Consider the following 14,470-nt stretch of genomic DNA (forward strand, 5'->3'; position numbering starts at 1 on the left):
TTATACATAACCTGATCAGGAATCGTGTCGTGTGTGTTTGTGTGTTTATTGTAAGCCTCTGGAAATTCCCTCCTCCAATGGGACATGTTGCTGAAACCCTCCAGGGGCAGAGAGACATTAGCATCTCTTTCTCACACGAGTGCTCCATAGTAACCGTGTGCTGTCAGAGTTCAAAGTATTCCTCAGGTGATAGATCTAAAACCTGGATCATCATTACAGATCCACCTAGCCATGGATCAGTGGTACTGCTAGTGCTAGCAAATCCTGCTGCTCTGAGAACTATAACGCTGACACTGCAGTTTTATGTTGCGGATAGAAACGTGTGGGGAAAAGGCCCACATGGCCTGTTTCAAAGCTGAAATGAATTAATCTTTCTTGTTCAAAAAATGAATTGAGTTTTTTGTCAGTTCATACCAATATAATACATTCGCCAATCTATCTGTGATGCTAGCTATATAGGATGCTAGCTTACTATAGGACTCAGGGAAGTTATCATAAATGAACAAGTTCTTTACAGTTTATGAGACGAAGCTGACATACCATGCTTGTGACATGGAAAATAGCAGGTGAATTATATAAAGAGGATGTTCAAGTTGAAGGCTGACTTTGATTTTGCCGGATAAAACAAATATCGGATAAATGCAGGGACACGGCTGTAAATTATTGATCAAGGTCTAAACTGTGTTTTTACAATATTTGCAAAAGGAAATATGTAGCAAACAAAATACATGCATTCCAGGTGTGTCAAAAATACAGTGATTGAAAATTTGTAGCACTGTATTTGAAGATTTAATATTTTCTTTTACCAATGTAAATAGCTATCCTGCTATTCTCGTAGACTCCCAGTAAAGCACAGCGTTGGCATTCAAAATGAAGTACCATAAGGCATGATTAATTTTGTGATTCCGCAATTTTCAGTAACTGTTTGGTAGTGAATTACTAATAACTAATAATTGTTATTATTTATTTTTAGTTATTATTAGAGGTGTATTATTAAATTCATATAATATATATACATTATTTCAGCACCTCTTTTCCCAGTCTGTCAGTAACGCTCTGTTTAGTTCCTGTCTCTATGAAGCCCCTCCTTCCTATTTGTCAGCTCGACCACTGTGTTGTGATTGGTCAACCGTTTCGAGCGCGTTTCGGAAATGTCACGTCCCTTACCATAATCACGAGTTTCACTAATTTCAAGTTTCTACTAACGCAATGCAACCAGGCCTTTTTTGCATTTGCCTTGGGTGGAAATATTGTGTCATGTTCGTTCCCGGAAGAAAACTCAAGACTACAATAGAGGCGTTTCAGAGAATTCAGAAACAGTGCGCACTGATATAGACAATAACTCCCTTTGGAGTGGACTTTGTGACTTGTAACTTTGCAACATTACACACTCAAGAAAGTTGAAAATGAAAAAAAAAAAAAAAAAAAGGGACAGGATCCCTTTAAGAACGTTCTAATGAAAGACTCAGATTAATAAATAAAAAAATACAAAATAATTATATTTTATTTTTAAAATTAATGTCAGGCAAAGTTGTCTTATGTCTCAAGAATCTGCATGTTTATTTATAATTAAGTAAGTAAATACTATGAATAAATAAGCAGTAACCCTCTGTATCTGAATGACCAAACAGCGTTGTGCTCTTTGCCTTTGTAGAGCTAAGGAGCTCCAGGATGAGTTGTGCAAGGTGTAAATCCTTTTATCTTTTCCTCTGGATGGAGATGCTGAACAGACACTGATCCCATCAGCATCCTGCCTGAGGAGGGCACTGGAAGCCTGATTAGCATACCAGTGTCACGCTCTCTCACCCTCAGCGGTGCCATATCGCATGATAGCTGCCTGCCCTGTGTGTGTGATGTGACATTTCAGGAGAAGGTGCATCTGTTGTGTCACACAAATTAGTAGGTGTGGATCTAGAACCTCACTTGCTGGCCTTTTCTTGGAGACTTGGGTTGACTGCTGGTGTCACAGAGGATTAATAATATTCATCTCAAAAGCAGAAGTGCTTCAACTCTAATTGCATATATGGAAATCCTTCCTTTAATACTAGGGATAAACAATGAGATTTTGATTTGTGTGTGTGTGTTTTGTGCATGAATGCTCTGGTTTTCTATCTCAGCTTGTTCCAGTGAAGTAATTTAGCACCTGTCCTGTCTGCTGCTTGATATCGGACACATTGCAGGAGGCTGTCAGTGTTTTGCCTGAGTGTCTATCAATAAGTGGATTAAGGGCTGTTCACACTCCCGCATGAATCACACACCAGTATGCTGTTTTACAGATTAAGACCCAATCCCCTTTTTATGTGGTAAAAGATTAGATGACTTGGGCCCCTGATGAGGAATTAAACCCATTTGTCAGGCCTCGCACTTTGAGTAGGATTGTGTACGTTTGTGTGTTTTTGTGTATCTACACCTAAACTGCTGTGCATTTACAGTAGTTGTCTGTGAGGTGTTGAGGGCATCCTATCTATCTGTCTGTCTGTCTGTCTGTCTGTCTGTCTGTCTGTCTGTCCGTCCGTCCGTCCGCCCGTCCGTCTGTCCGTCTGTCTGGGGTAGGAAAAAAAGCTAAAATTTGCTTTATTATATATGAAATATATTTTTTTAAGAAATGCATATTTATATCTGAAAAATTAAGTGCATTTATAATATGCTTTTTTTTTTTACATTTACTTAATTTAAATAAGAAATATTTACATTGTAAATAACATATGACCATATATATTTACTATGTAACTATTCTTATTTAAATGAAGAAAAAAATCTTTCTTATAAAACTGTATTTTATATATATTAATAGTTTGAGTCTTATGGACTTTGTTCAGAAAATTGGCTAAATTTGCCACGTTTCTATAGCTTTATATGTTTGTCAATTATTACACATGTAAACTAAGGAAAATGAATGATAATTAAAATCGTTTTAATGTATGTAAGTTTAATGTGATCATAAAAACATTCCCTATATCTGAATTCCTGAAAGTATTTAATCATTTGCCTGCATCCCATCCAGCGTACAGCAGTAATTAAAAGCAAATGTTTACACAGATATTATGGTTTGTGTGACTATCTCACTTGCGTCAGAACAAAGGTTTCTCTCTCTCTCTCTCTCTCTCTCTCTCTCTCTCTCTAAATGTGTGAAAATGAAGCGAGAAAGCGAATGTTTTAAGCAGGTCACCATATGGTTTCTCTACTGTACATGCTCTGTCCTCTTTTACACCAAGGTGCTCCATTAGTGACCTATTGGACACACTCCAGCAGCTTCAGTAATGGGGCACTATTCAGGTGTGTGTGTGTGTGTGTGTGTGTGTGTGTGTGTGTGTGTGTGTGTGTGTGTGTGTGTGTGTCTGTGTGTGTCTGTGTGTGTGTCTGTGTGTGTGTCTGTGTGTATATGTGTAATGAAGTTTCTGCTTGTTTGATCACTGATTAAACATCCAGGCAACACAAGCACAATCGGCTGGCTCAGCCAAACTAATTGCATTCCCTAAGGAGATGATCCAAGCACAAGTCATCCAATCCTCCTTTCATGGATCGGACCTCATGGGCAGTCCTATATCTGTGCGGATCAGTTTGTGTGCGTGCGTTGGCCATTGTGTTGTGCTTTGTGCCTGTTTGTGTCTGTTTCAGTTTAAAGGCTCATTAAAACCTGTGCTATAAATAGATGCATATGTCCCCTCAGCCTCAGCGGTGCATTGAACGTGTTGGCTTTTTCTCACTCTTTGCCTGCATTGTGTTTGACTTATCCTGACGCGTTGGCTGCTCCTGGAGGACATGGGAATCCCGACGCTACTGCACAATCCAGTATAGACTTGTTCACAGTTACATCAGGTTGAATGTGTCTTCCTCTCGCATCTGTCCCCCAGAACACAGGTGCATGAGGCCAGTGGGAATATTGCAATACAAAAATAACACATGTACAAAAATTTGTGCACATAGGACATCTATCTTTAAGCATCAAGGGTCACTTTTCTTGTCTTTGCTTGTTTTGTGTGTCCAAGGTTTCTTGAATAGGAAAAATGTGCATGTATGTTTACTTAGCTGTACTTTGGGGACAAGATTGTCCCCAGAAGCTCCCCTTGGGAATGTTCTCAAAGGTAAAATTATAAATATTTTAAGGTTATGGCGGGGTAGGCTAACATTATAATTAGGTTTATAATTAGCTGTATATAAAAGTCTGTAATGCGGTCTGGTATGTCCTCATTTAAATGAGGTGTTTTAAAAAACTTTTGGATACTGAGGACCCCAAAATATGGGGACTTTCTTAAAAAGTAATGGCAGATATATAATATAATGTATAAACATAAATTAAGAGATAAAGGTATTGTAATAAGGAAAAGTAGTTTCAAAACCAGTAGTTTCTTATATAGTGTATATATATACAGGTGAAATTCGAAAAATTTTAATATTGTGCAAAAGTTAGTGTATTTCAGTAATTCAAATTAAAAGGTGAAACTAATATATTTAGTATATATAACTATATACATATGCATGATTATACTTTTCAGAGGGCCGACATTTCTGTATTTAAAATCCTTTTTTTTATTGATTTGAGGTAATATTAAAATTTTCTGAGATTTTGAATTTGGGGTTTTCATAAGCTGTATGCCATAATCATCAAAATTATAACTTTTGCACAATATTCTAATTTGTTGAGTTTCACCTGTATGTGTATATATATATATATAATTTATTTAGGGTTTTTATGATAATAATAATAATAATAATATCAAATTTGGTATATGTGTTAATAAATATTGTTTTAAATATATTTAATTAATATCTTAACATGAAGTTACCTTTGACTGCCTTAAAACCACTCTGACACTTTAGCAATGTTCTTAAAACCACTCAAAATAATTCTAGTATTGTGTAAAAATGTAGTTAACATAATTCGAAATCAGACATGCCTAATAAAAGCTAAACATTTCAAAATCAGCTCAATTAAAAATAAATCTCTGAGCATCTGCTTCTACTCTAATTTGAAATAATGCTAGTTTGCATCCTCAGTGCCCATATACAGATGAGATTTGTCAGTGGCGGGTTACATTATCAGGCCACTGTCCTCTGTCAGAGCTCATTGTGCCGTCAGCATCACAGAGAAGATCCCAGCTGACACTCACACACCTTCCTATATATCTCCAAACGCAGCCAATCACAGACTCGTGGCTCTCGGCCGCATGGGGACCTGAGTAGTGTGGAAAATGTAGCTGATGGACTGCTGTGGGTTTAGAAAAAGAGGGGAAAATAAGGCAGCGACACAACAAACTGTGACCCACGCTAGTCCTGTTAATTCATCATCTACAGGCCTGGCAGCTCTAAAGAGAACATGTTGCTGCTTGGTATCATGATAACTGGTTGATATCTGTGATGCTGCGAAGAAAAGAATCACCTTTGGAAAATGGGGAGTGTGGCTAATGCTGAGGCTAAAGCTAATGCTAATACCAATTATTTAAATTTGATCCAAAAACATGGTATTATTATTTTAAAAAAAATATTAGTAGAAGTATTATTAGTTTTATTTTAGTATTATTTATATGATTATAGTATTTATTTATATTTTGAATTAGCTTTTATTTTTATATTTTCAGTTTTCATTTTAGCTTTATTTTTATTTCAGATTTAGTTTGAGTAATTTAGTACTTCTAGTTAAAGGTACACTATAGCTGTGTCCCAATTCAAAGGCTCCATCCTTTGAAGGGTGCATTTGAAGGCCGTTTGTGTCAAGGCTGAAGGCTGTCCCAATTCGAAGGCTTCTTCAAATGCAGCCTCAAAATGCTTCCTTCGCTTCCCGTAAAAATGAAAGATACAGCAGATGGATCGTTCGGGGCCTTGCCTACCCCAAAAGATTGATGATATATTGACTCACTATTTCAATTTTATTAATTTTGAACCATAAAAAGTTACATAGTGTACCTTTTAAACATATTTCAGTTAGTTTTAGTTTTAGTTAACAATAAAAACACTACCAAAAACACCATATTATCTACACACTGTCAGTATAGGTGACCTTAAATGTTTTGGACCCTAACATTTTGGGGGGCCTCTGTAGATAGAGCCTCTTGGCCTTTTTATTAAATTCATTTAAATAAATTATAAATAGGTTGTGTTGAAATCTGGACGTGGTCTCCTTTGGAAACCTTAAACTGTAGGTATTTATGGCATACACAGTTTGTATATCTGGGTGAGATGGAGAATAATGTCAGGTTTATGGTAAATTAGCCTGCAGAGCTTCTTGACACCAAGTATTGTGCACTTATGTCTCTCTAACTGTTTCATGTGGCTTCCTGTTTTTCTCTGGGTTCATTTGACAGGTCAGTGCATAAATGCATTATGAATTTCACATCACATCATGCTCATTTCTCCTCAGCTTTAGGACAGCTCTCAAATCCCATAATCCTTTGGAGCTCCTTTACAGTGCCCACCCGTCCCTCTCTGTGTCTCTTTCTGTCTCTCTTTCCTATTGCTTAAATCAGGTGGTCACTTGTGCTCACACACAAGCACAGTTATTGCACATACATGCTCATGAGATCCACATACACCCACACAAACAAACACACACACACACTTGCTCATGTGGAAAGGGGTTTCCAGGATCTGCCAGCATTAAGCTACAAATATGCGCAACGCATCAGTAATCAAGACAGTGTGGATCAGCCAGGCTTTTCAGGTAACGTCTGTCAGAATGAGTTCAGGTTTCTGCCAAAATCTGACACCGTTTACTCCTGTTTTTAACATGCGCCTCCGGTGGTCAGCCGAGACAGATCGGCAGATCTTACCAAGTGTTTAAACAGGTTTACATTTGTATATTACATATTTGCTGCTTAATAATTTCGTGAAATATTTGTTTTTTGTTACGATTTTTTGATGAATAAAAAGTTCAGAAGAACAGCATTTATTTGAAATGGAAATGTCTTTACTGTCACTTTTGATCAATTTAATGCGTCCTTGCTGAATAAAAGTATTCATTTTGAATGGTAGTGTATCTTCAAAATGGACTAGTCAGTGGGTTGACTTGCCAAATATTCAATCTCTGAATAATTAGGCTGGTTCAGTGGTCTTGAGATCTTTAAAACACAACACTTATGGAGTGAGATGCTGATAAAAGCTATGACTCAACTGGCAAAAATGTCTGTATTAATATGTATGACTGTATTTAAGAGAATAAGTTTAAAGATAAAGCTTCTCTGAGAGTTTTACCCTGTACCAAACAGTACTTGTGACCTTTTACAGCACAGCGTACTCTGGTTACAGCCCATGTTTGAGTGTATTTTTGGGTAATGTGTGTCCCATGTCTTGTTGATGGGTTGGAATTTTTGCAGCAAGTGGTTTTGAGTGTATGAAAAGATCCCTTTCTTAACACCTTTTGTGTTAAACAATACACCGGCACTCAATATAGTACATGCTTTGATTCTCACTCCATAAATCTTTGTGAGGTATTGAGACTTTAGTTGCAAGGAACCGGTCCATTTTTCAAAAGCATCCATGGACAAGGATGGATGAAGTCTGAGGGGAGCCAAGCTGGTTGGAGTCGTGTTTTATCCAAAGCCCAGTGGGATCATTGGAGGAAAGTTTTCCACAGATGCTCCAGGCTGATTGGGATGCAGGGGGAACGTCAGATCAGCAGGAGATTAGAGTGAATTGAGACATGTATCAGAGCAAGGGAGTGCTGCCTTTGATTGGGTACTTTTCTGGGTGGTTCACCATCCACAACCCCTGCTTTCATTCAGTTCTCTTTCATTTCCAGTTGCCTTTCTCACTCATTCTCCCTCTCTGACAGGTGCGGAATGATTTGACCAATGAGCTGGAGAAGGCAGACATCCAGATTGCAGACACTGAGAGTTTCTCTAATGATCCCTGTGTGAATGTGAAGAAACTGAAGGTAAGAAATCTTACAGGCACCACTAAGAAAACATGAATAGCTCACAGTCCACAATGTCCCACTCATACATGTATATGTATAAGAATATACATATACATATACACACACACACATATATATATATATATATATATATATATATACAGTATATAGTATATGTAACTTTCTGTGTTGAATTACTGGAATGTAATGCACACACTCCACTCAAAGTCACCAGAGTTCAGATTCAGCTTGGGCCAATTCTTATCAAATCAAAAAAAAGAAAAGAAATTCTTATTTTGAGCATAAATCTTGCTGAATTCTGTTACATTTGTGCCTAAAAAAAATTGGCACTTGGCAAATTAGTCTCATTTTAACAATGTTTGTGCTGAAAAAAATACAAAAATAAGACAAATTAGGGAATTTAATAAGATAAATTCTAAAAAATTGTTCCTTGAGAAAACAGTGCAATTTGTTTTTTATACAATGCAAAAGAACTTAAAATATATATTTTTCTTTTTCTTCATAGTCTGTTTCTCACTTTCTGTTCAGCCACATTACGCTTTGACAGTTTCCTATTAAGCTAATTATTATATTAATTATTCCATATTATGCTAATGATATACTAATGAGTTGTGTTGTCATTGTTTTAACTATTGCGGGTAAAGCTTTGGATGACTCTTGAAGAGAATGCTGAAATATTTTCTTAGTCATTATCATAAACAAATACAGTGGCAGGAATGCCATGATCAATTTAGTTGGGTCTGTGTATGATCTGAATAGCCATGGTTCCATTGTTGACTTCTGCTTCTCTTACTTTGCAATTTTCCAACTAAAGGTTTGTTCCCACCTTTTTTGCCGAGTCATTTTTTTCCACCGTCAAACTATTATGATTTCTATTACCTGCCTGACTTAGTACCTCCATTATCGTGAGTCTGGGCCGGCAGTCACCCGTGTTGCATTATATATAAACAAAGAGACTTTTATGAGAGTTTTGAAACACACATCCACTGTAGATGGGCTACCCTTCGCTATGTAAATGCGGGAAAGTCTCACAACCATGCTCTTGATAAAAGCAAAGCGAGTGGTTAGCGATGTCCTGGGGCAGCCTGGCGTCGATCCAGGCTCCTTTTTGACTGGGTGTAAGAAGCTTGTGTCTGCCAGGACTCCAGGACAGCTGGAGCCACTTACACAGCTGGACAGATTCAGGTTAAGTGCCCACGCCGTCGGGAGCAGCAGCGGGCTTTGTGACGGCTGCTGATTGTGAAGGAAGAATCGCTTGACCCAAGCGTTCGGTCCTGAAAAGGGATGCGGGAGTATTTCGCACAATAGTTCCAATATCTCAGCGTGTTCTTTGGCACCACTGCAGAGTGTGGTTTTGTGGCAAATGAGGCAGTCTCTGAGAAACATTTGAAGGAAACTGTTTGCCACATGCTACACATTCACTTTCAAACAGTGTTTGAATGCGACTCCATTGCGAATGCTGTTTATGTCACTATTGTCGAGTTTAGAGCAGGCCTGGGATCAGTTTTAATGCATCCGCTGTGATCTTACCTGTAAACGCTACTGTTTTCAGAGATGTTGCTTGCCCACCCACAGGAGTCATTATTTTCTCTTCTGCTTAAACATGATAGTTTTCATCTTGAGCAGCTCATTAGTTGTGCATGTTAAATGCTCTTCCCGTAGCCTCCTGCTTGAGGATGACATCCCAAGAGGAAAAAGAAAAAAGAAAAATACATTCAGAGATGATTTCTTAAAGTCGCTGGTGGGCATTTCAATATCCTGGCAACTGTGACACATCTTTTGATGGATGGGGCTGCGGCGACCCTCAAACAAGGCTGTCTGACTTCCACCTGAAATTTTCATTGGCATTTGCTAGAATCAAGGGCAATATAGTTAATAGGGTGGAGAGGGATGTTATTAGATCCTGATGTGCAGAATGAGAAAAAAAGGATACTTAATAACCTCAGAAGAATATGCAGGTTTATATCTCGAATATTAGCATAGCCCTTAGCACATGACAGATGCGTCTAGAGCATTTTCATGGATTTAGTCTTGGCTTCATCCTCTGCTCTAGTGATGGATTGATCTTCATGATGCAGAACTGGACATGGTGGAAAGGAAACAATGCTGAAGTGGGCTAAATTATTTACAGACTCAATCATGCAGCATAAATGCTGGTTATAGATGCAGATCTCTCTCTTTTTCTGGATATGAAGCAAGTCATACTGCTGATACTATTGTGCCAATACTATTGTGTGACCAATGCATGATGGGCCCTATCTTACACCCGGTGCAATGCAGCGTCAAGCGCGATGCAAGTGTTTTTTGCTAGTTTCAGTCCGACGCAGTTATTATTTTCACGTCCTGCGCCACGTTGTTTAAATAGCAAATGCATTTGCACCCATTTGTGCGACCATGGGCGTGCTGGTCTAAAAACGAGGTGTGTTCTGGCGCATTGTTGGCGCGTTGCTATTTTGAGGCAACAGAAATAGACTGCGCCACTGAAACCTGGTCTAAAGTCAATGGTGCAATATTAATTTTTTTTGTTATTTAAAGAGCGCGTTAGTAATGTGCGCCTATAGGCGGGTCCACAACGCCCGTACACTCTGCTTATTAAACACACATGGACGCACGTTCAGCAGCACACAAACATGCCAAATATTTAAAATAAAAGGATTACAATGTAAAAGATTAATATTGTACTGTATATAAAGATATGGTGGAATCCGGCTTGTCCCGTAGACTTTTACCTCGTGCACGAGCAGTTCCGTTTGCGCTCTGGAGACGCGTTCTGTCTTTCCGCTATCAAATTCCGTCATGTAAATAGCGAATCTGCCATGGCGCGAGCGCAACTGGCGTTTAAAGGGAATGGGAGATGAGACTCTTACTGGTTTAACACACGTAAATCCCAAAACACACCCATTACTCATTAAGAGAATAGGGACAACCCTTTTAGACCATGCGCCGGGCGCGCCGACCATTTTTCCCGTCGTTAAACTAGCAAAAGTGAATTCAGACATGCCCTGAACTTGCGACCTGCGCTTTAGACCATGCGCTTAGATCGTTAAAATAGGGCCCTTGGTCTTTATGTCTCACCTAGCAAAGCTACACACCCTAACAGTGTTTTTGGATTTTTTTAACAGCTTTTCTCATGAAAATCCTGCTTGCTTTTATTTTTGAAGTATTTGGGCATTTTATTAATAGAGACAGTGAAAGAACAGACAAAAATGATACGGAAGAGATGGATAACAGGACATGGAATTGGCCCAAGGATTTGTATTTCCAAGTGAGTGGAGTGTGTGCACTACTTTTCCAGTGTCTGGGATATGTTTCCTTGAACGCAAAATGTATAACTTATTCTCCAAATGGATTTGCAATCTGTTTGTTTGAGAGGCCCAAACAGGAGTGACCTAACAACATTTCAACCAATAGCGTGAGTGGGGCTGGACTACCTGTTTTTCAGAACAATGACAGATGGGAATTTCATGTAATTATTTTGGAATAATTCCTGGGTTAAGGATACAGCTTTGTGGTTACCAGCACGCTTAGGGCTTTTTTCATTGTGACATACTGTACATTTCACCATTATATCGGTTATATTTAAATCTTATTATTATTTAGCCATAACTACCCGTTTAATTCTGTTCTCTCCCACATCTCTGTAGGATAATGATGTTCGGATCATCATTGGTCAGTTCGATGAGAATCTGGCCGCTAAGGTCTTCTGCTGTGTAAGTCAAACCCAGTCACCATAACATGCACCACCAGCCTCAGATTTACTGCAAAAGACCTGTTGAATTGATGAAATCTGTACATTTATTTAATATACTGATGTGCCACAGAAACGTTTAACTGTGTCATTATACAGTCACAATACAGTTTGATTTTTGTTTGAAATGATATGACTGTTGAGTCCCTGATCTCGTGTGTGTGCTCCAGGCTTATAACCTGAACATGTATGGCAGTAAGTACCAGTGGATTATTCCAGGATGGTATCAGGGGAACTGGTGGGAACAGGCAAACTCCACAAACTGCACCACTAAGAAGCTGCTGACAGCCATGGAGGGTTATATCAGCGTGGACTTCGAGCCCCTCAGTGCCAAACAGATAAAGGGAATATCAGGAAGAGTGAGTGTCTGCAATGCGTCGGGATCTCACAAGTTATGAATGACATTTCTGATTTCTGACTGACGAAAAATTCTACCATGTGCAATAGGAAAAAATTATGCATTTAAATTTCAGTTTCAATAGTTTCTCACTATCAGCTTTCCTTTATTTTCCCTGTTGAAATGAGCAGCTTAGACCATCATGTCCAAGTTGCTGATATTCTTGAGCAGCAAATCAGCATATTAGAATGATTTATGAAGGATCATGTGACACTGAAGACTGTAGTATTGATGTTATCACAGGAATTAATTACGTTTTAAAATATATTGAAAGATTACAGGTATTTTAAATTGTAATAATATTTCACAATATTACTGCTCTGACTCTGTTATCAATTAAATAAATGCCACCTTTGTTAGCATAAGAGACTTGTACCTGATTGTTACACCAATTGACATTTGTGTAATTAAAATCAATGTTAAGTTGAAGACTGTATTAATGATTTAAAAGATTTCTCCATTTTTATCATCTTGGGCTTCCTTATTTGTGAAGCAGTGTTGCTTTACCTGTGTGTGTTCAGACGCCGCAGGACTACGCGAGGGAGTACAACCGGGAGCGAGAGCAGAAAGGAGTGGAGCCCAGCAAGTTTCACGGCTTTGCCTACGATGGCATCTGGGTGATTGCGAAGACCCTCACCCGTGTCATGGAGCTCCTCAGACACAAGGAGAGGCACAACACGTACAATTTCACGGTGGATGACCGAGAGGTGGGCAAGATGGTCCTGGACGTGATGAACGAAACCAACTTCTTTGGAGTGACGGTAAGTTTGTGTTAACCAGGCTTTGCTTGGGTCCAAGCACAGTGTTTGGTTGGCCTCTTTACAATTCTGTAACATGTTCCACTAAAAAAGCTACTGTGGCTAGCACAATCTTGGCATGTAATTTTATATTGAGCCATCATTTCCTAAAGCTGAAGAGTTGTAAAGGCCATTTTGTGATCACCAAGTCAAAAGAGAGATAGGCCTGCATTCATTGCTGCAAACTGCCTGTGAGAGGCTGAAGGGAGGGCAAACATTTAAGAATGCAACTTGGGATTAGTGGCTAGTAATGCTAAACATGCGATGCCGCTGACAGAATGAGAACCAGATAAGAGGTAGGGAGATATTTGGTATGCAGGAAGTGTCCTGTCTGCAGACATCACCGAATGTGTGTTTGTTTATGAGAACACACTGCTGCAGGCTGCCAAAACAGAGAATCACAGAGCGCAAAAAGAAGGCAAGTCAGCAAATCTAAAGGCACGTGCTGAAGCTGAACCGACCTGTCTCTCTAAAAAAAAAAAAAACGGAAGGCATTTTGATAGTGCAGTAAATGCTGTTGGTTTGGGAAATGAATAGGGGTTAATGTGCATTTTGGGTTTTAGTGCGGTATGTCCTCCAGCCCTCCATCTTCGGCTTTTATCAAGCAGTTATCTCTCATGTGTAGCAGAGTATGTTTTATATTTGCCCAGGCTGCTAACAAACAATGCATGTGCCGCGAGACCTCGGCGCAGAAGCTTAATGGAGAGGAAGGAAAAACAAACAACACACATAAAAAAGAAAATACTGCTGGAAGACCTGTGGAGATATGAGCAGAAATGCAAACAAGAGCATTTGTTCTTTCTACCTCCTTTTAGATAGGGATGCACCAGGTGCACCTCTATTTTTACTTTTAGATTACTTTTGCCATCATCTTCATTCACTTAAAGTAAATCCTTAAAATGCCATCTTTAGCAAATCTTCAGGGCTGGAAAGATACATTTTTGCTGTTTGACACAATTATCACAGCTTTTTTCAATTCCTGATGTAGCTATGCTAATGTCTGTTCCACATTCTATGGCTAGCTATGATCACGCTATCTGCAACTATGATTACTAATTGATTTAATAAAATTTAAAAAAAGGATAGTTATAGCACTTTCTCACCCCCAAGTTGTACTAAACCTGTACGAGTTTATTTCTTCTGTTGAACACAAAAGAAGATATTTTAAAGAATGTTGGTAATCAAACAGTTGACGGTAGCCATTGACTTCCATAGTAGAAAAAAAAATACTGTCTGGTTACCAACATTCTTTAAGAATATCCTATTTTGTGTTAAACAGAAGAAAGAAACTCATATAGGTTTGGAATAATGTGAGGTGAGTAAGTGACGACAAAATTTTCATTTTTGGGGTGAACTATCCTTTTAATATCACTGTCAATAGGTGATGTTTTAGTGGCTTACCAGATGGATATGCACTTCATGGTCTCAGATTCTAATTTAAAATGGGAAAATAACTTCTTTCCATCAAAGCATAGAATCTTCTGGAACACAATCGCATAAAAATAGATTGCAATCTGACTACAACAGATTTAGTGGTCCCATACGGATCAGGTTTGTCTCGTACCGATGGCTGGGTCTTTGTCCAACAGAACGGGCTGTTCTAGCTTCTCCATCAGACTTTGAGTCCTCTGAGGAGAGCTATCGATTGAGTGCCA

At 38.7% G+C, this 14,470-nt stretch overlaps 1 protein-coding gene across 1 annotated transcript in view; it reads left to right on the plus strand.

Annotated features, from left to right (window-relative positions):
• gabbr2 (gamma-aminobutyric acid (GABA) B receptor, 2) overlaps positions 1–14,470 on the plus strand; it is a 200,152-nt gene that overhangs the window by 123,425 nt on the left and 62,257 nt on the right. Inside the window, exons 4-7 of the mRNA XM_084130464.1 lie at positions 7,769–7,870; positions 11,518–11,583; positions 11,792–11,980; positions 12,540–12,779. Of these exons, the coding sequence (XP_083986590.1) occupies positions 7,769–7,870; positions 11,518–11,583; positions 11,792–11,980; positions 12,540–12,779 (597 nt within the window). The remainder of the gene's footprint in view (positions 1–7,768; positions 7,871–11,517; positions 11,584–11,791; positions 11,981–12,539; positions 12,780–14,470) is intronic.

This window comes from Abramis brama (assembly GCF_963993115.1).
Source record: "Abramis brama genome assembly, chromosome: 12".
NCBI classification, from domain to species: Eukaryota; Metazoa; Chordata; class Actinopteri; order Cypriniformes; family Leuciscidae; genus Abramis; species Abramis brama.